General features: G+C 42.1%; 2 protein-coding genes across 3 annotated transcripts; both read left to right on the plus strand.

Annotated features, from left to right (window-relative positions):
• Window positions 1–9,005: 9,005 nt before the first annotated feature.
• On the plus strand, window positions 9,006–15,081 carry spsb1 (splA/ryanodine receptor domain and SOCS box containing 1). Of its 2 annotated transcripts, none has more exons than XM_085922844.1 (3): window positions 9,006–9,164; window positions 12,513–13,367; window positions 13,759–15,081. In XM_085922844.1, exons 2-3 carry the CDS (start codon window positions 12,677–12,679, stop codon window positions 13,884–13,886), a joined length of 819 nt encoding a protein of 272 aa, XP_085778970.1. In that variant the 5' UTR covers window positions 9,006–9,164; window positions 12,513–12,676; the 3' UTR covers window positions 13,887–15,081. The 2 variants fall into 2 exon arrangements, with proteins under 2 accessions (XP_085778970.1, XP_085778980.1); XM_085922854.1 differs by lacking the exon at window positions 9,006–9,164 and adding an exon at window positions 9,173–10,325.
• A 1,916-nt stretch (window positions 15,082–16,997) lies between these two features.
• On the plus strand, window positions 16,998–24,941 carry slc25a33 (solute carrier family 25 member 33). The gene is made up of 7 exons (XM_085922866.1): window positions 16,998–17,248; window positions 18,852–19,025; window positions 20,184–20,261; window positions 21,533–21,633; window positions 21,812–21,878; window positions 23,735–24,015; window positions 24,106–24,941. Exons 1-7 carry the CDS (start codon window positions 17,208–17,210, stop codon window positions 24,303–24,305), a joined length of 942 nt encoding a protein of 313 aa, XP_085778992.1. The 5' UTR covers window positions 16,998–17,207; the 3' UTR covers window positions 24,306–24,941.
• The last annotated feature ends 595 nt before the right edge of the window (window positions 24,942–25,536 follow it).

Raw genomic sequence — 25,536 nt, forward strand, 5'->3', positions numbered from 1 at the left:
ATTCTGCAATGACCAGAGATGAGGCCCGGCCGCAGTGTAAGCAAACAGGCAATTTTTTTTTTTGGGGGGGGGGGGTCATTTATCTTCAAAATGTTGCGGCGATGCCGAATCTGCTGAAGCTGTGAACGACCAGTGATGACAGTATGGACTCAGCACGTTAGAAACCATTTGGTACTAGAAATCATAACTGCTTATGCAAATCTATCAGTGGCAAATAGAACCATGGCAAAAGGTGCTTGAACAGCAAAGTAACCCAGAGACGTTTCCAAGGTGTCATCTTAGCGTCAAGACGCTGATGCAGTAGCACAGGTCAAGAGTTCAACGCAGCGCTCAACTTACATGTGCTTTGCTGGAGCAAATTAAAGGGAGGACTTTTAGCGTCCCATTCCCCAATTCGGATCGCGAAGAGTTTCGCTTGTGTTCTTTTCTTCTTTTAGCAGTAACATTTAACCCAGGCATTCACATGAGGGCTGTAACATTATATGTCAGGCACTTTAAATCACTCACCCAAGGCAGTTAAACAGCTTCCCAGTCCACCTTTGGTGCCAGTCGGCTGTTGTCCTCAGGTGTTGTGCAGGCTTTGACCAAAAGCCACCTGTGTCTCTCTGCTCTCGGTCTCTGTTGCACTTGGTCACTGCAACAAGTCAAGGCATGTTCCTGCACAGCAGCCGGCCGGGTGCACTAGGCTGCTCCTAGACCAGAAGGGGAGGAGCAGAGCTGTGAGGGAGGGGGGGTAGTCCAAAAGCCCCAGCATGACTCAGCCTGCTTGACTTGGTTGGTTTGTATGCAAAGATTGAACCTTTTTGTTGTTGCACAAGACAATAAGATGATTGATAGCACGTCGTTCGTATCATAACAAAAGATATGATGGTGGATGACGTGTTACACAAAGACTGCATAATGAACTTTGGACGGGTAGAGGCCAGAAAACTGAATTCTTGTTTGCCTGTGATAATCGACCTTTTTGTCCCTATAATTTTTTTACTCGCAGGAAAAAACACACTTTATGGTGTTATTCTTGATTCATAGAATTACTATTGTAAAAGTAAATATACTTGAAAAAAGCAACAACATTTCATTAGCCTGATAGCAGAACTGCCTACATAATTTAATTGATAACATTTTTGTTGTTTCTTGTTTTTCTAAAATATTAAAAAGTGACTTGGGCAGTTATGCTTCTAGGATAATTTCTTTGTTGTTATTCATATCAATTATTATTTTGCACCATTGACAGCATTGAATTGCCTATATTGAGAAAGTGAATAACTCTGGATGTAGAACTTTTCTGACAAATTAAAAAATATAAATTTTAAAATGCAAATGTATCTATTTTGATTCATTACTCATCTCTTATCTTTTATTCACTATCTCTTAACAATATGCTACTTGTTCTTTCCAGCTAAAACCAGATCAGTCAATGAAAATGCTCTTTAAATCGTAAACTTTTTACACTTAAATATAATTTGGGGCTGACCGTATATTTAAAAGCTTCTTTAGGGCATGGAACCATATTTGATGGACATATTTGATGCACCAACTGTAAGGCAGTCGAGCCTTGTTTGTTATACTTGCCATTTTAAAATTTAATTAATTTTACTCTTTTGTAATTAAAAAGTTAGTAAAGTATCTTATGATGAGTGACCAATAAAATATTAATGGGTCATTGTATTAAAATTTATTTGCATTCTTAATAGCTACCTATTTTACTTGTACTTGCTCTTTAACATACTGCCAAATGAATTGCCCATTAAAGCTGTAATGAGGCAGTATGGTAATTCATTACATCGCATTATACAATGCAGGAATTTTAGACGTGGCCCACGATTGCAATTAAAGCTTACTCACTGGCAGATATGGATTACGCGCATGTGTCCGAATGTGCCTCGCATGCTTTTTTTTTTTTTCCTACTGACACACAAAACCTCGATCAGATGTGCAGATTCATCAGCGTCCGTGAGGGCTAATTATGCAGTGCCGCTCTGCTGCTTGCGTACAACCCCCCCCCATCCTCATAGGAAGGGTGAAGCCAGTTCATCACTGCTGTAGTGGAAGTTGATCACTAGGCAGATTCCAGTTGCAGCAGCAAGAACCAGCTCAGCAAAACTCACCTGCTACAATATGCTCTCAGTCTGGCTGCCTGAGCATCCTGCAAGCGGCCGAGTGAAGGTTTCTCTCCACTGCATCAGGCAGCAGACTGATGACCTTATCAATGGGAGACCCAAGTCTCTGATCTTGTGCCCAGAAAGCACTTTTAAACTGGGCACCGTGGTTTGTCTTTTCCATGCTGACAGCAAATGGAATAGATGCTGGGGGGGGGGAGAAAGGATGCAGTTGTCTGAGCCAGTGATGCAGCCCAACACTGCAATGCACTGGCGGACGTCTGACTTCTATCGCACGCTTGCTTCAAAACGTACAAAAGCGTGAATGCTTTGCACTCGGGTAAAATACGGACGAGCATTACGGCAACTCTTTCTTGCTGTTGTTATTGTTTATTTATTGTATTTGATGGGACAGTGCGTGGGGCTGGGGGCAAGAAGAGGAACCTGGAGCATAGCAAGTTCAAAGCTTGGTGCATTGATTACATCATCGCAACTGAAAAGCTGGAATGGGACAATGCACCATCCCAAGGTGCGCGTGTGTTGGGGGTGGGGGCTGGAGGGAGTTTGGTGTGTGTGGGGGTGTAAATCTTTTCTACAAACTCAGGCAAGGTCCCATTTAGAGTGAGGTAGTCCACCTGCAGTGCGTGCGTGGCGTGTCGTGTGTGTGTGTGTATGTGTGCGCTTGTGTGTCAGCACTGCAGGAAGTCAGCTGATGCTGTAGGGCATTGCAGGATTGCTGCACTGCTGCTCCCTCCCTCCTCTCTTCACTCAGGCAAATTGCTCAAGGAGGTGGATGGTGATGAGTGCATGTGCTGCATACTTTTTCAGCAGGGGAGGGGGGAGAAGGTGAATGGAGGCGAATTGTAGGCTTGCAATGCATGCCGGTAAGGCGCTGTGCTGGGCTACTTTACCTCTGAGAGACACCAGAAAGTAGAGATGGGGGGATGAATATCAGGTGAGTGCGGCAGATTTCCTTTGCAGACATCTCTGCTGGAAGTATGTGCAGGGGAAACTGCAGATGTTCCTAGATGATGTCAGGCACCAGATGTGGCGTAGAGCCATTTTTTTTTTTAAAATAGTCCTAAAATCCTCCCTACCTCCCCCACCCCTCCCTTCCTCAGTCATGTCATCCTGCTGCAGTCAGCAGACGTCCCCTTGGAGGTGTGTGTTTCACAAAGAGCCGCCTGACCACTCTTTCCAAGGTCTTAGCACAATTACCTGATGTGAACTCAAAGTGGAGTTGACCGGCATTCTGAGCTGGCAGGACCCACTCCGAAAAGTGGAATGTTACAAGTTTTGATTTACGGAAAGTATCATACGTGACCACACAAAGTATCTCCGAGGCCAGTTTGTCTAGCGTGGCCTTTATATTTCTCTAGTCGAAAGCATTAGATAAAAAAATGAATCCTTTTTCCAACATGCAATGTGAGCTGTCTTTGCAGAAAAGTACCGTTAAAGTTCATGACTGCACCACTGCATTCCGTCCCATGCAGGATGTTGTACCCTCACTCTCTGATTGGCTTTTTAAGCACACATGCATTCTGTTTAGCAGTGCAAACTGTCAAATCTAAACCTTCAAAAAGTAGAAAACATGGATTGTTCTCTTCTAAACGGCAGAACTATTATATTAAGCGTTTCACTGCTTTTTTTTTTTTCTTCCTAAAGCAAGCCCTCTCAGCCGGCACTCTGGCTGCTATTTCAAGCCGGTACCGTGTGTCAAATATTGACGAGAGAACAGACGAGTCCAGCTGGCTGGCTGACTTCATGGTGCAGAGGCGGAAAGTGATGAAATGGTAGGCATGCACATACAGTATACTTTTATCAGCTGCTGCAAGGCCGCTTTTGAAAGTGTACAATGGAGGAGGAGAGGCGAGTAGACCGCAAATGAGAGGCTTGAAATGCGTACCTGCAGACGATCATCGGTCAGGCTGCATCAGCGGTGACGGAGCAGGAAAACTTCAGCGAGCCTCTTGGTGTGATGATGTGCCTTCTTGGTGCTGCAAAGTTGACTGCAGCATTACCTCCTGTACAAAATGACATTGTTTGCACTCTCTCTCTCCCTCTCCTTCCCTCCTCCTCCTTCTGTGAGCACCCCCCCCCCTCCCTTCCTCTCCTATGCACGCTTGCTGGCAGCCTAAAGTGCACAGCTCAGCAGAGTTCCCCTACTGCCGCAGCAGATCCTGCATGAGCTCTGCGTATCCAAGCGGGATGGGACTTTTAAAGGGGACTGCAACCTCCGGGGTCAACCTCTCCTCTCTCTCTCTCTCTCTCTCTCTCTCGCTCGCTTTCTCTCCCTCCCTCCCTCCCTCCCTCCTCTTGGTCCTCCCCTGCAAACACTTTTGGCTCTTGGCTGTAGTTAGGATAGTCACCTGAAACAAGGCTTCTTCCATCCCTTAAGAGAGAGTAAACTCAAACCTTACCACCGAGAGTATCACCTGCAATATGCCCTTTTGTATCCTTGAATGCTTTCATTAAAAAAAAAATCACCCATGACTGTGTATAGTGCGATTAACTTTTTTCAAGCAGCAAACTTAAAAGTGGATTAAATAAGTTAAATTCCACAATCAAAGTGTTTATTCAACATGCCATTATGCCATACCATATGGAACTTTGTGATCCCCCTCCTCCCCGCCAAAAAATGTATCCACAGCCCATTTTTGTCCCGAACCTAAGTTTGGGAAACACTGATGTAAAGAGGGAATGAATTCCATCTATCCATCCATTTTCTGTACTGCTTATCCTGTTCAAGGTCACAGATTAGTTGGGGTTTGTACGCATTCTACTAGTTGCCAGACAATCCCACGGAACACACAGATATGAATATATGTTTGAACAATAATAACTATTTATAGATCCATCGGTACCTGTGTGCTAGAAAGCGACGCATGTGTGGGATGGGTTTGTGGGGAGGGCAATCATTGCCAAAAGGCTTCATGCACACATTCGCCTTAATTTGTTTCCTTTGTCCTTTTTGAAGATGATTTAGTTCTTTCTTGTTTTTGTGGTTAAATACAAAGATAATACACAAAGCTCATTTTCTATGTAAAGCCTCAAAACCTAATAATAGGTCACAATTTTTCCATTGCAGTGCTTTGATAGCACAGTGCGAGGAGAAGAGTCACCAACTGTAATTTCTTTCATGCTAGTCCTCTTCACTTGAATTCAGCCACACTGCATTTAACATGTATGTTTTTGGAATTAGGGAACAAATAAGAGAAAACCCCACACAAGCACTTTTGAAGTGGAAAAGGAACCGCGCTAATTAATGCGAGTCAAGAAGAAATTGCGCTGGGGCAAAGGAAGTTAAGTTGACAGTAATTGTAAAAAAAAAAAAAAGAAAAGGATGGAATTCATCTTGACTCACACTGTTTGTGCTCGCCAGTGCCTTTGTTGTGCATCATAAATGATGTGAATAATGATATCTCAACATTGTATTAACCCTCTCTCAGCTCTCAACTGAATTTATAGAGCACTTTAAAACAACAATTGCTGCATACAAAGTGCTGTGCAAGGAATACAAAATAGTCAATAACAGATGAGTAAAACTATAAAAACATGAAAACAATAACCCTTGTAAAATACTAAAACAATGCTGAGTCTCATGGTGGTTAACTTTTTTTCCTCCTTGTATGACCTTTAAGAGTACATTGCACATGGTTGGAACTCTTGAGCCACACTCCTGACATTCTCATCTCTAACACGCTTGTGTTTGACTCTGCAATGGCTTGGGCTTGTATTCGATACCACTCTATCTTAGTCGTCACCGATACCGATACCCAGTATCGATACCCCTAGCACTTTTGATACATAAAATTTCCCTCCAAAACATTGACAGATTTTATTAAATAGACCCTATATATGTGAAAATAATGACAAATTTTCTATTCCTTTAATTTCCAAATTCCACTTCCTCATCGTAAAATGGCCACCGTCACCTTGATGTAGACACCGATACTATGAGGGCCCTGTCTTTATTTTGCATTCCTCTTTTATTTTTTCATCCGAGACAATACCCCAAGACAGAATCCAACCGGCTACTAATGCATTACAATACAAACGTTTATCTTTAACCAAGGTGTCTGTGCACACTGTCTAATGTGATAAGTGTAAGAATGTTCAGTGGTTGAGCTTCAACTATTCTTTCTGTTCTTCAGACAGAGCACATCCAGCATTTTGAAGATCAGTGTGTATGAGCCATCCACTTTTGCTGCAGCAGTGCAGCACTTTGTTCTACTCACTGCAGGAGGACATGACTTTGAGCAGCCCTGAGCCAGACTTGAACCCACTTAATACACACAAAAAAAGGAGCAGCTTTTCTCTTTTATTTTTCATATTCCCCACTGTGGTTTGCACTTTACTCTTTTACCAGCACCACTCATTTCTGAAATGATAAACTGCAGACTGCTGAATCATGATAAATCTCACCAGTGATTTGTGATCAGCCCCATGCTACTTACCACACTGTCCTGATCAGTTGCTGTCAGTAGGTTAGCATAATCTGCAGTAATGCACTCATGTGAGAAAATAGCCCATAGCCTATGCATGTTAGCATGCAGTGCTTCTGTACTGCATGAATCCGCAGAGCCCTCTCCTCCGGACAACGACACCTGCAGGAAAAATGCCTCTAACAGCAACTTTTTCATACCACCAGCAGTATTCTCAGCAATAGCATGAAGAAACGACCATATCCTGTGTTGGGTTACAGCACTGATAGTCTCCCAGCGGAAATGATCCAAGTACACTTCATTTATTGTAAAATTAGTCAAGACGAGTGATGTATGTTCATCCATCTATGCCAATGACCTATTGCGGGAGCTAGAACAATTAGGTTCTCTTTCACTAGATGGCAGAAGCAACATAACATTTGTCCACTTAATGTATTTTTTATCATGCTTTGTCTCAAGAAAGGTATAGGGAAACTGTGTTATGTACCTTGCAAACCTAACCATAGAACCGCTAAAGACACACAGCCCCAGAGGTTGCATAATATTTGGGGAACAATCTTCCTCCAATTTAGGTGACCCACTACTGTATTGTATGCATGACAGAATGAAAAAAAAAGCTTTACTTGGTTGTTTGATTTAACACATTGATAGGTGGGCAGGCACAACAGAGACTCAACTCTTTTGTATACAATTCATTAAACAGTCAACTCTCCATATGTCACCTTTAAAGCAAGGTCCTTTGTATATTACCCAAGACTGCCGCAATTAGGTTAAGACAGCATTGCATCACTGAAAAGCCAAGCAACTGACACTGCATGCAATCATTCACAATCGCTGCATGCACTTTTCCCAGCCAGGAAGGGGCGCTTAATCGATGTCTGAAGCGGAGGCAGTGAGCATGTCTGCTTTTCCCTCCTACGTTGTAGGAGGGCCCTGAGATTATCACTGAGCTCAGCACATTGCTGCACTAAAACATTGACTTTTTCATCTGGAGATGGGCCCAGGGAGGAGTCATTCGAGAAGCCAATCAGATGATTTCAAATTTGCTCAGAATCGCATTTCTTCTCATTCAGAAATCCCTTGGTAAAGTTTTAAATGTGTTTGGAATTAAAAAGACTACATAAGCCCCAATTCATCCACATAGAAACTTACGATCAGGCTATACGCTTCCTAATGGCTTCAAACCTTTACAATGTATTCCTGGAAACCCACTTGATGGCAGTATGTCCTAGTTCCTATGGAGAATCTCAACCAATTTAAGCGCTGTCTTTTACACAGCGGACCGACCTATTACGTCTCTGTCTCAGTGAGAACCTTGTATACAATGAGTTACATTGTTCACGTGTTTCCAACCCTGGAGTATGGCAGTTATTTTAAATCTCATGATTTGAAGGTCACCTGTAAAGCGCCATACTTAGCATTCTCCACAGATCTGTGCATTAATTCCGCACTTCAACCGAGGGTCTCGGCTTCATCTTGTTGGCATCTTCTGTTTGATAAACTGCTTCGCATGAAAATTACCTGCGATGCACATTCCTGAGCAGCAGTGTTTCAGCATGAGAGTGGACACGATTCACCAAAAGGCCAATTGAAGTTCTGTAGGTGTGACAGGCTTGTTTGATGATGAATTGCTGTTCACGAGTCCTCTTCAGTCAAGCATCCAGTCAGGCACAACATGCGACGGAATTACCAAATTGAAATGTATCATACTACAGACAAAAGAAAATGTAACGCTTCACTCTTAAGTCGCCCAAAAAATAAAATGCAATGGCATATCTGTCCTATAAGTTGTCCTAGTAATAATGAGGTGAAGCCTCATAAGGGAGCAAACCACTTCAGTCAACTGATTAGAGAAAAGATTCATTTCTCGAAGCTTCATGTGCACACGAAACCACATGCTGGCCAGGTGTACAGGAACAAGCAACTGTATTTTAACCACATAATGTGAGATTGTAAATATCAGAATTTACTGAATTCTCAACATATTAACATTTAAACTTTTATTTTTCCCCTTTTTAAGCTCTTTTCTGTGAATTTGGTTTTGATAATTAAAAAATATTAATATTACCAAAGCAGCCAACAGTGCTATAGCAACTACTCTTCAGAATAAACTCAAAATTAAGCATTATTTTGAAATATTTATATATATATTATATTATATATATATATATTATATAATATATATATATATATACACACACACACACACACACACACACACACACACACACACACACACACACACACACACACACACACACACACACACACACACATTATAAAAAACCAAACAGCTTGTAAAACGCTGATGGTTGAGCGAGCGCGACTGATTGTATGGTTTAACATTAAAAAAAGTTAAACCATTAAAAGAAGTTGCCCTCCAATTATGGAATGACCCATATTAAACTAGCCATCCCCGCGAAGGCGGCACCGCTGGGGCTAGCTGTGCGCTCTCATAGGCGATGCGCTGATGACTCTGACATGGACTGCAACGGAGACGGGGAGGTCCTAATGAGCACAGCAGCAGCTGGGAGCACTTCACCACGTGACCCGAGATATGTTAGCTAGCAGCCGTCGTCACTTCATCTAATTCATGTCGTCCGGACTCGGATGGGTAAAGGTAAGCCGACACGGAAACACAACTCAACAACACCCGAACGCCAACCTGGCACACGGCGTCGCTTCCGTTCAGCCGACAGCAAGGGTTGTTTTGAAAATACAGACAAAAAGAAAAAACAACGCCTTCTACGAGCTGTTCTTACTAGTCTTGCGGTAGCTGTACGAGCGTCTCGGTCGCTCCCTTTGGAGTCCCATTTACACCATTCCAGTTTAGACGCTAGAATCCGTTTTGCGGCTCCTCATTTTTACGAGCTATTTGATTTGATTTTTTAATTATTGGTAATACGTTTTGCGGTGTTTATGTATGTATGTGTGTGTGTGTGTGTGTGTGTGTGGGGGGGGTCAAATATGTAGGTCAAGACAGCGCATTAGAATGATCAGCTCTTGTTTTGGCTAGCATGACAAGTTTGCTCATTGCACGTTTTTGCTAGCTTAAGACCGCATTCAGTAGACGAGGTGTGTCAGAAACGTTTCAATTTTCAAACCTAAATGACAATTTCCCCCTTCAATGTTACGATCATTTATACTGGTGTGTCTTAAAAACATTCTGCTGCACTTGCTTCATTCGGAGAAAGTGAGAGTTTAGATGACTCAACGCTGCTTCACCATGACAACGTGCCTGCTCACAGTGCCCTGAGCATCCGGCGGTTCCTGACGGAGAAAAAAACCCTCCGAGTGACCTTCCTACTCACCCAACATGGATATGTGTGATTTTCTTCCCCACTCCTCCCCGACCGCAGCTGGGTCCATTTTGAAGACATGGTTGTCATCAAGATGGTCCTGACCATAGAGTTGCTGGGAAGAATTTGTGCAGGATTGAATTTAGGTTCTATTTAATCACTGAAACCCTAACGTTTCTGAAACAGGCAATGACATTAAAAGAGTACATACTATGGAAAATTACCTTGTTTGTATACTGATCCAGGTGAGTCTGCCCACCTATCTAATGTGTAATCAAACAAGGTAAATCAAATGATCTGATTTCTGGAAATGTAGCTGTGAGCATGCTGTTCTGCCTGTTGTTGTCACCCAACAGTGAGTTCACATAAATGGTCTTCCCTGATAGTTTGGCAACTTTGCTGGCCAAAGTTCCAGAGCAACAGAATCACTGACACGGCAAAGTCAAAATGTCAGCAGAGTTGCAGTGTTGGCCCAAATCAATGTAAGATAATGATGCTAACCATATTATCTTCTGATAGTAATGTTATGACGGAGATTGAGTCTGAGTTGTCTTTGTTAGATCAGGGATACTGGTTTGGTGGCTTCTTGTGCCACAGTGTTGCATATAATTTGGTGAATTGGTGCTAATGCAATGGAATCTCTTTTTGGCACTCGTGTGTGAGATAATAGCCTTAGCTTCCTATAAACGACACGCTTGAATGCTCCGTGAAATTCTATGGAGGGGGCGTGGGGGTTGTATTGGCGTGGTGTCCATGCGATTCAAAAAATGCTTCCATGGATTTTAGGATTAGGTCGCTTATTTGTTTTTCACACTCTGGGTTTTGCTTACGCTAGTAGAAGCATGTACAGTCATGAAATGTCGTTGGGGTCATTTCGCAAAAAAAAAAAAAAAAAAAAATTGGACATCACACAATTAATATGTGGTCAATCGTTTGACGTAACATTCTCCTATTTCAAAAACAGAAGTGCGCCAAAGGCATCCAAAGTGACACTCCAAAGTGACACCTAGTCATTGAAATGTGTAGGAGTGCTATTTATTTTATCAGTTTTCATTTTCATTCATGATATTGTGTGCTTAATCATCAGACAACCATGTATCAAAGTCAACTTTTTAGCAACCCAAATAACCAACTTAACCACAGCGCATATGGTGGGCGTTTTTAACCTTGCAGAACAAACCAACATGTTAGATGCTCGTCACATGCGCTCGGGAGATGGAAAAGTCACCTGCAATTAAGTGCACTTTGTGCGGCAGTTTTAAATTAGTGTTATCGCCCGTGCTCGCACTCAACTCCTCCGCTCTGGTCCCAGTGACTTGTCAAATTCGCAAATTGCATTTAATCAAATGACGATTATATTGTCGTCTATATAATAGGATTGAAAGTGGCTCCCAATTACACCAATATTGCTGTACGTAATGATTGTTTTAGTAACCGATGAATCTGTCGATTTATTCTGTCAGTTAATCTGATTTAATAAAGTGTTTTAAACTGCTCAGTTTTCTCAATTCCAATTTGGATGACTTTGCAAATCCAAACTCTTACGTACTCTGCAGGCAAACAAAATGACACTGATTGGCCCAGACCGTATTGTGCTTTAGAATCCAGAGCGGTGTTTCTTTGGCTTAGCAAATCTATCCCGCTGTTTTTCTTGCATCTTAATCAGTCCCAAACTCAACCAACCAGGGGCCCTGGAACATGAACCAGCACAGGCGTATTTTTCAACGGGGCTTGTTTATTTTTAAGGTATTTACGTGTTCTGTCGGGGCAGTTTACTTGTTTGTTGTAACGTTGTGCTTTACCAAGGGAGGAGAAATAGTGAAGTGTGAGCCTCAGCCGTGTGCAAATGAACATGTCTGAATCTTTCTGAATGCTGGACAAGGCATTCAAAGAGAGATTGTTTACATTCAGATGCTGGCCACCCGTTGCTTGCTTTTTCATACCCCCTGTTTTCCAATCATTGAGAAGACATGACCCACTTAAATGGTTGTTTACTTGCATTAGAAGATGGGCTAAGGCCCTCCTCAATGAACTCTTGTCTACAATTCAATTAGAGGCCTTCCCAGCAGCACATTTGCCAATTGTGCAATCACTTGCCCAAAAATCATAAATGATGCATGATTAGCAAGCCAAACCAGACCAGCCTCACTCACAGTTAAAGTTCTATACAAAAAAAATACAGATTGTTTTGTTCATGTTGGAGGCAACTATTGTGTCAGATGTACAGACTTAAGTCTCAAGTTGGTAGTCCATAAGGCGGTGGTGTTAAAACATTGCTGCAGATGTGTGCAGGGTCACTGTCCTTAATTTTGTGTGCCAGTAAATTGGATAAAGCTCTCAGACACCAGTTTACTTTCAGAAAACAGTGGAAAATTACTTCCACATTGTTTCTCAGAAAAGCTTAATGTGATCATTTTGACAAATGATGTGAACTTGACCAGTCAGATGCAAACAAATTGCATCTACGTCCAATTGCTGAACATCAGCGTCCAGGGTAATTACAATTAGTAAACTAACATTGCATAGAGATTGCTTATTTTGCAGCATGAAAAAAAGATTTCAATGAATAATGAAAAAAAAATCATTTTTCTATCTAGGTAAATATAAATATCACGATATCTTGTTAGATTTAACTTGTTTTTCTTTTCGTTTACCCCCCCCAATCCCAGTTTCCCAAATCACCACATCTTGACCTTCTGAAACCAGAGACAGAGGAGCAAAAACCTGCTACTTGGGTTGCAGGAGTCGACCAGCGTTTGACTACCCCCCCCAGTGGACTTTGAGGAGGGGGGAGTAGGAAGAAGGCGAGGCCGCTGCCGTTAATGCTCAGAGTATGGGGCAAAAGGTCCCAGGTGGTATAAAAACCATTGATATGCGAGATCCAGCATTCAGCCCCCTGAAGCTGGAGTTACAGGCCCTAAATCACACCAAGCCTTCTCGACTCGACCTGCTGCTGGACATGCCGCCCGCCGGCACGGACGTCCAGGTCAAGCACTCCTGGAACAATGACGACCGCTCGCTCAACATCTTTGTCAAGGACGATAACAAGCTGGTTTTCCACAGGCACCCCGTGGCGCAAAGCACGGACGCCATCCGGGGCCGCGTTGGCTATACGCGGGGACTGCACGTGTGGGAAATCAGCTGGGCCATGCGTCAGAGGGGCACGCACGCGGTGGTCGGCGTGGCAACGGGCGCCGCGCCACTGCACTCGGTGGGCTACACGGCGCTGGTGGGAAGTAACAGCGAGTCTTGGGGTTGGGACCTTTGTCGGAGTAAACTCTACCACGACAGCAATCATTCTGGAAAAACGTACCCTTCCTTCCTCGAGCCGGACGACACCTTCCTCATACCGGACTCCCTCTTAGTTGTCTTGGACATGGACGAGGGGACGCTGGGTTACATTGTGGACGGCCATTACCTGGGGGTGGCCTTCCGAGGACTTAAAGGCAGGAAGCTGTACCCGGTGGTGAGCGCTGTGTGGGGACACTGTGAAATACGAATGCGCTACATAAACGGACTTGACCGTAAGTACAAGCTGCTGCCGTTTACGCTCAATTGATTTGTTCTGTCTTCAGCTTTTATACAATCCATTTGCTGCTGAGAGATGGTCACACGTTTGCTTCATGTCCCCGTCGCGTGCTTGCTCATGTGTACTGAGCAAAAAATATTGGCATGCTGATTGCAAGAGTGTGACCTATAAAAGGGTCCTCTACCATAAATCATTCCCAAAGATGTTTCTGGGAACATGCTGACTTACATGATGGTTTTCAGCTCCCACATTTGGAGGCATACATTTCCCACCAAAATGTGGTTGAACACCCAATTTGCCATTGTTGTTACGTTCGTGTTTTGATTAATTTGTCAGATCCATCACATTCTTATACAAGTCTTTCCCACCCCCCTTTCTTTCCTCAGCTGAACCTCTGACTCTGATGGACCTCTGTCGGCGCTCGGTGCGGGTGGCTCTTGGGAGGGAGCGTCTGAGTGAAATTCCAAGGCTACCCTTGCCGGCCTTTCTCAAGAACTACCTGCTCTACCAATGACGACACTTTCAAGTTCAATAGTAGCTATACCACCCCTCCCCTTGTCCCTCTCTTCTTTCTCTCTTGTGCTTCTCTGGGATCCTTCTTTGGTCAAACTTGTTTGACAGCATTTCCGAGGCCTGTTAGACTTGGGCTCACAGATGTTTCAATTAGTATGCTGTTGTGGTAGTGGCTGGACTTTTTTTTTTTTTTTTATTATAGGTTCTTATCCTGTTTTAATGACTTGTCCACTTGTACTCTTAACTTAAAAGAAATCAGGAATTGCTGAGTTTCTATGCACATGCTGATAGGACAAAATATACCTTGCCAGTCAAGCCAATAGTGGTCAGTGTCTCATGTAAATCTCGAGACTGTCTGTCTTGGGAATATTTTAATATTTTGATTGCAATAAAATTAAACTTGTGCTGAGGTGGGGTTGCGCCCTGGCCACAAGGTGGCAGCATTTACGTGCGTCATGCAAACATGAGCCCAAGATGAGCTGCAGCTCACTGATGTCCCTGAGGATATTAAAAATGGAGGATGAAAGCAGGTTTTGTTTTTTTTTTTTTTTTTTTTTTTTTTTTTTTTTTTAAGATGATGATGACTTTTAGATAGCCGCACAACCGAAGTGAGATGCTGACCACTCCAGGGAGGCTTATGTAGTGCGACATTGTCCCGGTATTTCCTGCTCACACATAAGGCATCTGACTAGAACTACTAATTAAATCAGCAGAAATCTTCTGAACTATGTCACTGTGATCATTCATCGCATGTATCTGCAAGAAATGATTCTTTTTGTGATTGCATTGTTTTTAAAGTTTCTTTCATTTGTTTCTCTGTGCAATTTTGACTTCTGTCATTCCCACATCCACAGTCACAGGTTAGCGCACAAAGTAAAAACCAGCTCGTTGAGATGTGTGAATGAAACGGGCACATATCGAGGCACATGTTTGTGCGTCAACACAACTGTACATGTATAGCACCATGATTGACAATCCACAATGTGCTGCTCTGATGTCATCAAGGTTCTGCGCTGCCAACATTGTCAAATGGCACGCGGTACTTCATATCACAGCGGTTGATTCTGGTGTATCTAAATGTCGTGCAGCTCTGATCTTCAGTCAGCACTCCATGTGCCACAGCTGTTTTCCTTACTGCTTGCATTTTATTTGTACTCGATGTAGATGTCTTTATGTAGCTATTAAAGATTATATCCTGTTGATCCGTGCATTGATTTATTTGTTCAACTTTGATAAATAATGATAGTGAAATACTGAAAGAAGTGTTAATATTACTGTGGTACTTCAATCACAACAGACATAATTATACAAAACTGACTCAAAATGTCCATGTTGGAGTGAAACACTGCTAAAACAAATTTTAAATTAAATATATTTGAATGCGTGTTGTGCTAACCAAGAGGTGGAGATATTGAGACGAGAAATTGTATGAGATATTTGAGGTGTGAAATTTAAGGTCATGCCTTTCCCTCTTGTATCAGTTTTTCAGAGATTGAGCGAGTCAAACTCTCATAGCGGTTTAATGATTATATGAGGTTTATTAAATCCTGAATTGAAATTACATTGCACTTGATAACAGGTGGAAAAGTAATTACGATTAGACAAAGTATCCCATCAGCCACTGTAAATACTACAGCTTCATCTTTCATTTGGTGTCAGTAGCTCCGATGTTTGTGACTCAAAACCAAACAACTTTACTCAGTCACTGCAGTGCTGAGAGTATTTTTCTTAAATATACAAATACAATTTAGCTGGCCAACGTTGTTTTCAACTGACCTTCCTGTTGTGCTCTATTTGAAATGTTACTGCACCTCACCTGCGTCACATGTCCACTTGAGTCCAAACCAGCCAACATTCTTTGTTGTTGTTCTCCCAGTCGAAAAGATCATGTTTTTTGTTTTTTTTTGCCCTATTATCTCCTGTTATTTCCAGTTCTTATCACAGCTAGAGGCGGCTAACTGCTGGTTGATAAACATCTGACTAGTAAACATTGGGACGTGCTATTGCAGCAAGCGACCATGTATCATGCAACTTAATTAGCACAATGATGTGGGCTTTACTTTTTTTCCCCCTCAACAGTGGAACTTAAATTGTGTCCTTCAAAAAAAAAAAAGTCAACAACCATTGTTGCACTTTGGAGGTATTTCTGTGATATATTAAATACTCAGACACCTTCCTTACATTTATTCTTATAGAAATGCTTTCTTATTTTGTTTTCAAGTACTGTATTGTTTTCAGGCCCTTATGAAGTATTACAAAATTGTCCATCATTACATTTTATGACCCTATTGAGGTGTTGTGAGGAGCTGGGGCCTTTTAAAGTTTTTGATTTGGCGTCACTTGGTGACAACGTTTTTGGTACCAAATTATGCATGTTATACCGTACAATATACTGTTCCTGACCTCACTTTGAATTTTTTCACAAGTGTCTAACTTTGTAACTGAAGACCATGGTCTAAGCTCATTTGAAAATTTAGACGTCATTGTTAAAATTAGTGCCACAGGTTTTTTTTTTTTATGCTGTACCGCAACTAAAGGGCACCAATATGAACTAGTAAAACTAGCTCAAAGTTCTGTGGTTCAGGGATCAGATCTCAGCTCTCGCGTTCCTGTGTGGAGTTTCCATGTTGTCCCTGTGTTTGCATGGATTCTTTACAGGTACTTTGGCTTTATCTCATATTTTAAAAACATGTAGATTAACTAAAAACCTGTTCCACAGGGTTCAATTTTGGAATGTCGGTCAGAGACAGAGGCCCAGGAAGTAAAACCCATGTGACAATTTGGCTTTGACCAAAGGTGCTTCTACTCAAACTGCAGGTAAACGAGCTTGTTTTTTTCTGGACCTGGATTTACAGTCTCTAATGTGGGAGGAAGTTGGAGCACCAAAAGAAGAACCATTTGCTAATTTGTGGATATATTCAACATCACCATATGCAGTCATTATATTAACCACTCGCTGTGTCAATTTCACATCAGGTCCAAACACGATTGACCTCGTCCTCTTTTTGTACCTCCGTTATTTAGCCAAAATAAAGCACGACTTGAAAAGGTCACAGACGCAGTGTCCAGAGCACGTGTGCCTACGTCACAGACGACGCCCTCATCCGGCCCACTGTCGTCATCATGGGCGACGCCTCCTCAACCGGTTTGCCTCTGACTGACAGCTCCGCCCAGCCGGTTTCACAGCGAGCCAACGCTACACGTGAAAAAGCCGAAGGCTCTGTGCACCGAACCATCTTTGCGTTAGAGAGGTTATTCGGGAACATCAATATTAGTATGGTGGCTGTTTGAAAAGAAAATACCAAAAAGAAGAAGTAGGAAGATGGCCCAGAAAGACACACTTCTGCATCTTTTTGCTGGAGGGTAAGTAATACCTGACATCTTCTACATACATCTTCTAAACGGGCAAATTGTAAACGTCTCTCGACGTGTTATTATTATTATTATTATTTTTTTTTTACGGTAGGATACAATTTCACTGAAGCGAAGAGTTTCTGGCCTCATAGCGGACCGTTAGCCGGGGTGCTAACTGTTAGCACTAGCTAGCTCGCGTTAGCATTTGATTATCATTCAGAGCTAACGTTTCCCCTTTGTTTCTCCATACATTATTTCTTTATTCTCCATACAGACTGACTGCCTTACGAATAATATCCATATGTTTTAAACTTATTACAAGGAGTTCAGAAACCTTGTCTTGCTCAAAGTCACCCGGCAACATCATAACACATTCATATCTCACGATAGATACATCATCGCAGACATTAGCTAGCTAAGCTTGGCACGATATACATCTGTCCGGTGTCACGTTCGGAGTTGATAACGTTGCGTTTTGGGCTTAAAATGCCACATCTAAGAGAACTGCCTTTCTAAGTTTGAAGTGTAGCAACCGGTTTCTTGGCACAACGGCGGATCACACGGGTTGTAGACTGCTGTTGTTATGTAACAAGAGGCAGAATGTTTAGAGTCCTGCGGTTCTAAGAATAGTAGAAACATTATCGGAATAATTGCTGCCAGTAGCGCTACGGAAACTACACCAAATAAATCGCCGAGGTGACTAGAAGCGACACGATGATGTTAAGCCCAGGTTTTGACAATGGGTGGTTAGTTGAAATGACGCCATGTTACCCTTGAAAAGTCACGACAACTTTGGCAGCATGTGCAATGGCAACATTCGACACGTTAGGATGATCGAAATTGTTAAAGATTCCATCTTAACATAGATTTTCTGAAATCAATGTCACCTCATCTCAATTTACCCGGTGTTAAAAAGGGTTGTCTGTTTTGTTGAATTTAGAGCTGTTGCGTTATTCTTTTGGATGAAGTGCAACGTGTTGAGCAGTTGATTATTTTGCTTGCCACTATAACCTGCAGGCCTGAGCGCAGACTCATGACTTTTAGTAAATGAATGTCATTTCTGGGCTGGATAACACCACAGCACACCTGATGTCCTCAGATGCAGCACGGCGGTTGGGAATCAATGACTTTCACACACAAAATGACCATATATCACTTTGCACTCACATCAAGAGTGAAGAATTCCTTCAAGTTCCGCAAGAGGCTTAATGTAGGTAGCTTCTTTGATGTAAGTGTGACAGATTTGTTCAATGTAGAAAAGTGACACAGATCAAAGATGGCTCACTAAAAGCTGTTATGAGCACATTACATAATAAAATGTTACCTTTCCTGTGACGCAGGAAACGCGACTGTCAAATATGTGACTATAATGCATTTCTTGTAACATAGAGAAAGGTGTCACAAAAGGGAAAGCAGAAGTGCCAAGTTAACCCTTGGACCGCCACTAAAAGTGCTGTGCTCTTGGCAGATATGCTCATAGGTCACGTGAGAAAAATATTTTGGTCTCGGGGGAGGGGGGGGTCAACTGCAGGGTTTCCATCTTGGGAAATAAACAATACTTCAAAGGTAGCAACTGAGTAGTGTCAATGTTTTCCTTATATGTTTTTTGCAGGTGTAGTGGTACAGTGGGAGCCATCGTGACCTGCCCCTTGGAGGTGTTAAAGACACGACTGCAGTCCTCCGGACTTACCCTCCGACCCGTCTTCCAAGTCCAGCTTGGCACCCTTACTGGGACCGGGGTCATCCGACCAGGCACCGTTACGCCTGGGCTCTTGCAAGTCTTACGGTAAAATGTTGTCAGAGAGCCCATATCAGCAGTCCATGCTGCACTACACTCTGTGATGGGAACAATTTGTTCCCTACGCATGTATAGGCGGTACAACTTGTTTCCGAAGACTGCAGAAGGCGCTAGAATATCATAATAAATGCCTCCTTGTATTCTTATGTACGGTCAACACGATGACTTTTTCTAGGAGCTGTTATATCATAACTTGAATGCATTTTTTTTCCTTACTGCTGTTAATCTTGTCGTCCATAAAGCAGGATTAAGTACACTGTGTTCTTACTCTTGCTAGGTCTTCCCTAAACAGCTGCATGCTGTGACAGGGCCCAGCATTTCCCACCAGACACCGCAATAGCTGCAGTTCCCCCCCCCCCCCCCCCCCCCCATATCCATATTCATTGGGCACTCACATACTATAGTATATGTATGTTTTTTTAATATAATGTTGCCTCGGGGAACAGCTCAAAGACTCCAAGGGAATTTCTTTAATGGGGTGCTGTGGCTGGCGCCAGTGTTAAATTACACCCAGATGACGAGGACTGCAACTGGTCTGGGATGCTGTCAACTGAGGCTCTAAATGTTGAGGCCCAAGACACCCTGATAATAAAATAGTGTAAATGCAACACACTGTAGTGTGCCAGTTCCAGTCTCGGGTGCTTTTACTTTAAATGTGATTTTCCACTGTTGTGTCTTCGCTGTCTTTGTGCTGTCTTTGGAATGGCAGACAGTGTTTTACAGTGTACCAGATAAGACATACAGTAGTATACGTAAACAACCGGCAGCCAGTGACTTTGACCTCAAAACAATCAGTATCATTTTGACCTGGCTCTTGTTGGAAAGCAGCTGTTTTCTAAGTGAGAGGGCAATTCACAGGGCTAATGCGCATTTTGGAGACAGAGCGTATGTTACAGAAGTGCAAAATGCAGACTGACACCTCCCAGCCATCTGACATATGAAGGTCACAGAACCTTAAAGGATTTGTGTGTAGCAAATAAGACAATTCAATGTGACTTGTGGTGTGTGTAGATCCTTCTCAAGGTAGTACTTCTGATGCAACACTTCATCAGCATAAGAGAATGTTAGAATAGCCATTCTATTAATGGAATAGGGGTCCACTGCCTGAATGCTTGTTTATTTTTTTTGTTTTTTCCCCCCCCCCAGATCAATCCTCGAGAAAGAGGGACCAAGATCTCTTTTCCGTGGTCTGGGGCCAAATCTTGTTGGTGTGGCTCCCTCACGGTAAAGAAAGCGCTGCACTACATATTTGAGTTTCTTCCATATTAAGCACACTCTCACCATGTTTACATAATATTTCTTTGTCGCACAAAGTCGAACTATGTGGCAATGATGTGAGGCCTGCCAGTAAGTGTAGAAGTCACTGATTATGCACTCTAACATGTCCTTGTACTCAAAAACAAAAGCCAAAACTTTATATCACACAGCTGAAAGGTGAGTGCACATATAGACAGGAAGCCGTTGTCATACTGTCACTTTCCATGTTCTTGTTCAGTTAGCCACCAATATCCTTCTTACAAGGCCTCACGTGATTGTATAATATAATTTCTGTGTGCTTACTTCTTTCCAAATGTTTGCACAGTCAAACTAAAGTGTTGATACTGCCAAAGGTGTTCTATGTCAAAACCCTTTCTTTGATTGTTTGGCAAACTCTGTCTTTAGTGTCACTTGAGCTGCTACTCGTCACTTTGTATTGACTCAGGTTCTGTATGTACTCATAGAACTTGTCATCATTTTATTTATTCATCTATTTGGCCTCCAAACTCCATCTTGATTGGTAAACACTTATTCCACATTGCTGTCATTTTTTTTCTATTACATTTAACAAATTTCTCGCACTGCTGCTCCTGTATATATGATGTGTGCCTTGGCACTGTGTTGTCTTGCTTAGTGTAGTTTTTTATTTATTTTTAATCATTTTTATACAAGGAGTTTGACCCCTTTTTTAGTGTACCATTCTGCATCATGACACTTAAGGCTTTCTATTCTATTGTTTATTCTATTCTAATAGATTTCATACATTTTTGTTTTAAGTGTGTCAACAAGCAAACCCATCCCCCAGAGTATTGTACCGTTATCGCAAATGTCTTAAACAAAACATTGATTCGACTTTGAGACTCCTGACTGAATACACTCATGGGGTCACAATTGCCGCACTGGCTAATGAATAGCAGTATCAGTCAATTATGTAATGCTACCACTATGCTAGTCCGCGAGCCAACGCTCCCATTCGGAGCAGCTCTTTTGGCCACCGAGGCTCTCTGTGCTTATTCAGCCCATTCTGGTGCAGTGTCAGTCTGTTCCCGAAGTGAGGTGCAGGGACCCCACTGTCATTCCCTCTACAATCACTCGTATCATGAACCCTCGAGTTATAGATCCACATTTGCACATTAAGCATTTTGAGAATGGATTCTCTGTTGATGTGCAAATCCTTCCAGCAGGCTTCTGTGGTGTATGAGTTCTCACCAGTTTGTTCCCCTTTTTTTTTATTTCAGAGCCATTTACTTTGCTGCATATTCCAAATCCAAAGAGCTTTTCAATGGGATGCTGGTTCCCAATAGTGGTGCTGTACACATGTCCTCTGCTGGTATTGCAGGTGAGCCTTCAATCATAATGTCGTACATAAAAGCAGTGTCATGTGATCCAGCGGCCAGTAAATGTTTTGGTGGTCTTCAAGATTAAAAGGGAAAACTACATTTTGCAAATTCTCTAGTGTTCATTCCTTTCTGTCTTAGAATGATTTAGAAAAAAAAAACATGTTGTTTGTTCCTCAGCTTTTGTGACAAACTCCCTGATGAATCCTGTCTGGATGGTCAAGACCAGGATGCAGCTAGAGAAAAAGTGAGTATGACCTTAAGTGCACCTGCCCTCTGTGCCTATGCGTGAAGCTTCTAGATTTGCATTTAGTGGACCAGTGATTGTGGGACTCTATGCAGTGGCGGCATTTTAGATCCACAGCACACCATAACCTGACTCGAATGGACAACCATCCCAAAAAACTGACAGTTGCTACATAGTATTTAGATGGCTAGGCAGAGTCTTTTGAATGTCAATTGGCTGATAATCTGCAACCTTGCGACGCACCTCACAGGTGGTTAAGATTTCGAAACCAGTGGTTGACCATTAGCCACTCTTTGAAACTCGCTGTCGAACTCTGCACCCTGAATGAAGTTTCATTTGTGTTCAGACATATTTTGGAGTGTGCAGTGGGCCTTAGTGTGTACTATGAGTGATCAACAGGTGTGTCAATGGAAATGAACCAGTTTGGCTTAATTGGGCCAGCATTTTTTGTGTGTACTATGTGAGATCAACATGTGTGTCAAAGGAAATGACCCAGTTTGGCTTAATTGGGCCTATATTTTTCCCAAGTAATTTATTTTAGTTCAATCATCAATGCCAGCGACATATAGTGAGTCAGAACAATGACATGCTGTTTCTTGACTTGACAGAACAAATAACCCGTGTATCCAGATTAATACATTTATTCAATGCAAAAGGTTTAGTGCAATAAATTTGAGTACATTGAGCTGATATAATAAATACATTTGGTATATGTACAAATTAGATATTTGTTGTAACCATGTAGTGTTCCATGAGATTGCAACATTACATAGCTTGGTTAAGTGACCTTGAGGGAATCGCTGGAGGAGAGTATTTGAAGGCAGGTAGTCTGTGTGTAGAATGTCGTTTGCAATACAAACGGTCACCGCATGACAGCACTTTGCTGTCCTTGAGCCTTTCACTACGTGACTCTGAGCTTGTGATCTATGTCCGTAAATACACAGCTCTGACGCATTGGCAGAAGAGTCTATATTTACACTTGGATGTGCAAGGTCACAGCAGTATTTATTTATTCATTTATTTACTTACTTACTTACTTACTTACGGTATTTATTTACTTATGGTGAGTTTTTCTTTTGGGGGGGAGCTTTTTTTTTTTTTTTTTTTTTTTTTTTTTTTTTTTATACACGAAATAGGACTCCTCCAATTCAGAAAAAGTCTTGGATCGTTTCAAGCGAAACACTCTGAAGGGTCACTATCCATTTAACTTTAAACTTACACAATGACAGCTCTGTAATGACTGATAAACTGAAGATTAATATTTGAAGAGCTCTTTTGCAAAACAGGAAGCAAATCTTTTTTTATTGAACATGTTTTAAACCTGTGTATTTTAACAACGGCGCACCACTAAGCCAAAGTGCCATGAAAAAGATATAAACTCATGTCATGATCAAAATGTACTCACACACGTATTTATTTAGTTTTGGGTTTGAAATGTGGGCCCATTTGGTTGAACATGAAGCAATCATGCTGTTGTATGAAGAGCAATAGGTTATGCGGGTTGATTGTACCTTCTGCCATCTAGTGGACGAGTATTTAATGATGCTGGGAGGGATTGGTGAAGAGACCTCAAATATGTTGGGTAAAATGAGATGGAAATGACTTTAAAATATATGTAGTCTCTGCTCAGCATCCGTTGCCATTTAATGAATCAGTTTCAAGGCTGAATTCGTGTCACGTGACGTGAGTTCGCGTCGCACTGGAAGGGGCGCGGGTAAAATGGATCGGTCATGACACCAAATTTTTGCGGCCTAGTGATAAGGAATCAGTGCTTTACTGAGTTCCCATTCCACATTCCAAATATTTTGATAAAACAATTCATTGATTAATCAAAGGACACTTGCTTGACTTTTCAGAGCCAGAGGAGAGAAAAAGATGAATGCTTTGCAATGCGCCCGCCACGTTTACAAAACGGAGGGCGTCCGGGGCTTCTACCGCGGCCTGACGGCATCTTACGCCGGAATCTCCGAGACCATGATCTGCTTCCTCATCTATGAGACGCTCAAGAAGCGGCTCGCCGACCACCAGCTGGCCTCCCCGAACAGCGAAAATGAGAAAAGAGCGTCTGACTTCCTGCGCTTGATGATGGCAGCTGCTTTCTCAAAGGGCTGCGCGTCCTGCATAGCCTACCCACATGGTAAGCAAGCACACGTACTAAGCAGGCCTCCTGTCGCAACTATTCCCAGCAGCAAATCGCCTCAAAATCATTTGTCGTTTGTCTTCACAGAGGTGATTCGGACAAGACTGCGTGAGGAAGGCAGCAAGTACAAGTATTTCTTTCAGACCGGGAGGTTAATAGCTTTGGAAGAAGGCTACGCTGCTTTTTATAGAGGACTCATTCCACAGCTAATTAAGCAAATCCCCAACACGGCCATCGTCCTGTCCACATATGAACTCATTGTCCATTTACTGGGAGAGTCCAAGTGAAAAAAAAAAGGGTGATTTTCTTTTCGGCAAATGTTGAATGCCGCATCACGGCTGGACACGCACTAAAAGTTTGAATTGCAGCACGTTCATGTAAGTGTGTTGTGCCTGAGAGACTGCTGTTTTGGACCTGAAGCAACTTGTTCTGTTATCTCTAGAACACATTGTTTATCAGAATAGAGCAACAAGTTGCTAACCTGTGTGAGGGGAAAAAAAAGGCCATCTTCTCTGATTACTTGTGTTAAGTTAACTAAATTATTTTGTATTATTTTGTGTTCTCTTATTTCAGGTCAATTTCCTTTACATTATCAGTGATAAGAGAATTTGCTTACATGAAAATAGAGGTTGGCTCATGTAGTTATTACGAAGGGAAGTGATTTAGCTATCAGTGCTATTTGTAGCGCTGTTGGTCACCTTCCAATAAACACCATTTTGGGACAATACAGTACGCTTGTCAAGTTAAATTGATAGAAATCCGTGTCATATTTTTCTTTAATATATATATATATCTTTAAATACATTTACTTGCTAACCTCTTAATTTTTTGTGAAAAAAAGATGGTTACATTTTATTTCGAATAAGACAACGTTGATGCTCATTTGACAATTGAGTCAATAAAATGCATCGAGACAATGATAATCTTTTTTTTTGTAGTGATCGAGGCTTTAAAATGTGTACCATACAAAGACTTCGTCATTAAGATGATATAACTTTGACTATGCACATTTTCCTCTTGAATTTTTGATAAATTATTGACTATTTGCTTCTAACAAAATGCTGTTATCAATCCTGTCATTTCTACGTATGTTATGCATACAAACATCTGCATGTTGTTTGGAGATCTATAAACTGTGGGGTTGATACGAAAGACGCTTCTGTACTCATAAGGATTTCCAAATGTTTTCCTATTTAGAGCGTTACAAGTTCTAACTTGGAAATTGTGAGAAAGGACAGCTTGATTTACTGTAAAACCTCCATTTAGTTAGAATACAATATCCAAATGAAAAACAGTCATACGACGGTTATCTCGTGAATAACGCGCTGTAAACGGAAATAAGGGGCGCGTTTGGAAATTTCGGCCGAACGCTATTCTGCGAGTCGGCGTGTTTGGAGGGAGGGTGCGCTTTATTCCCCTTCATTTCCGAACGCACCGGTGTCTTGTGTACTTCAGGGCGCTCTATGACCTGCGTGAAGCTGCCCCCGCCCCCCACGCAAAATTTAAGGAAAATAGTCT

Source organism: Syngnathus leptorhynchus, chromosome 1, assembly GCF_054491065.1.
Source record: "Syngnathus leptorhynchus isolate UIUO chromosome 1, UIUO_Slep, whole genome shotgun sequence".
NCBI lineage: Eukaryota > Metazoa > Chordata > Actinopteri > Syngnathiformes > Syngnathidae > Syngnathus > Syngnathus leptorhynchus.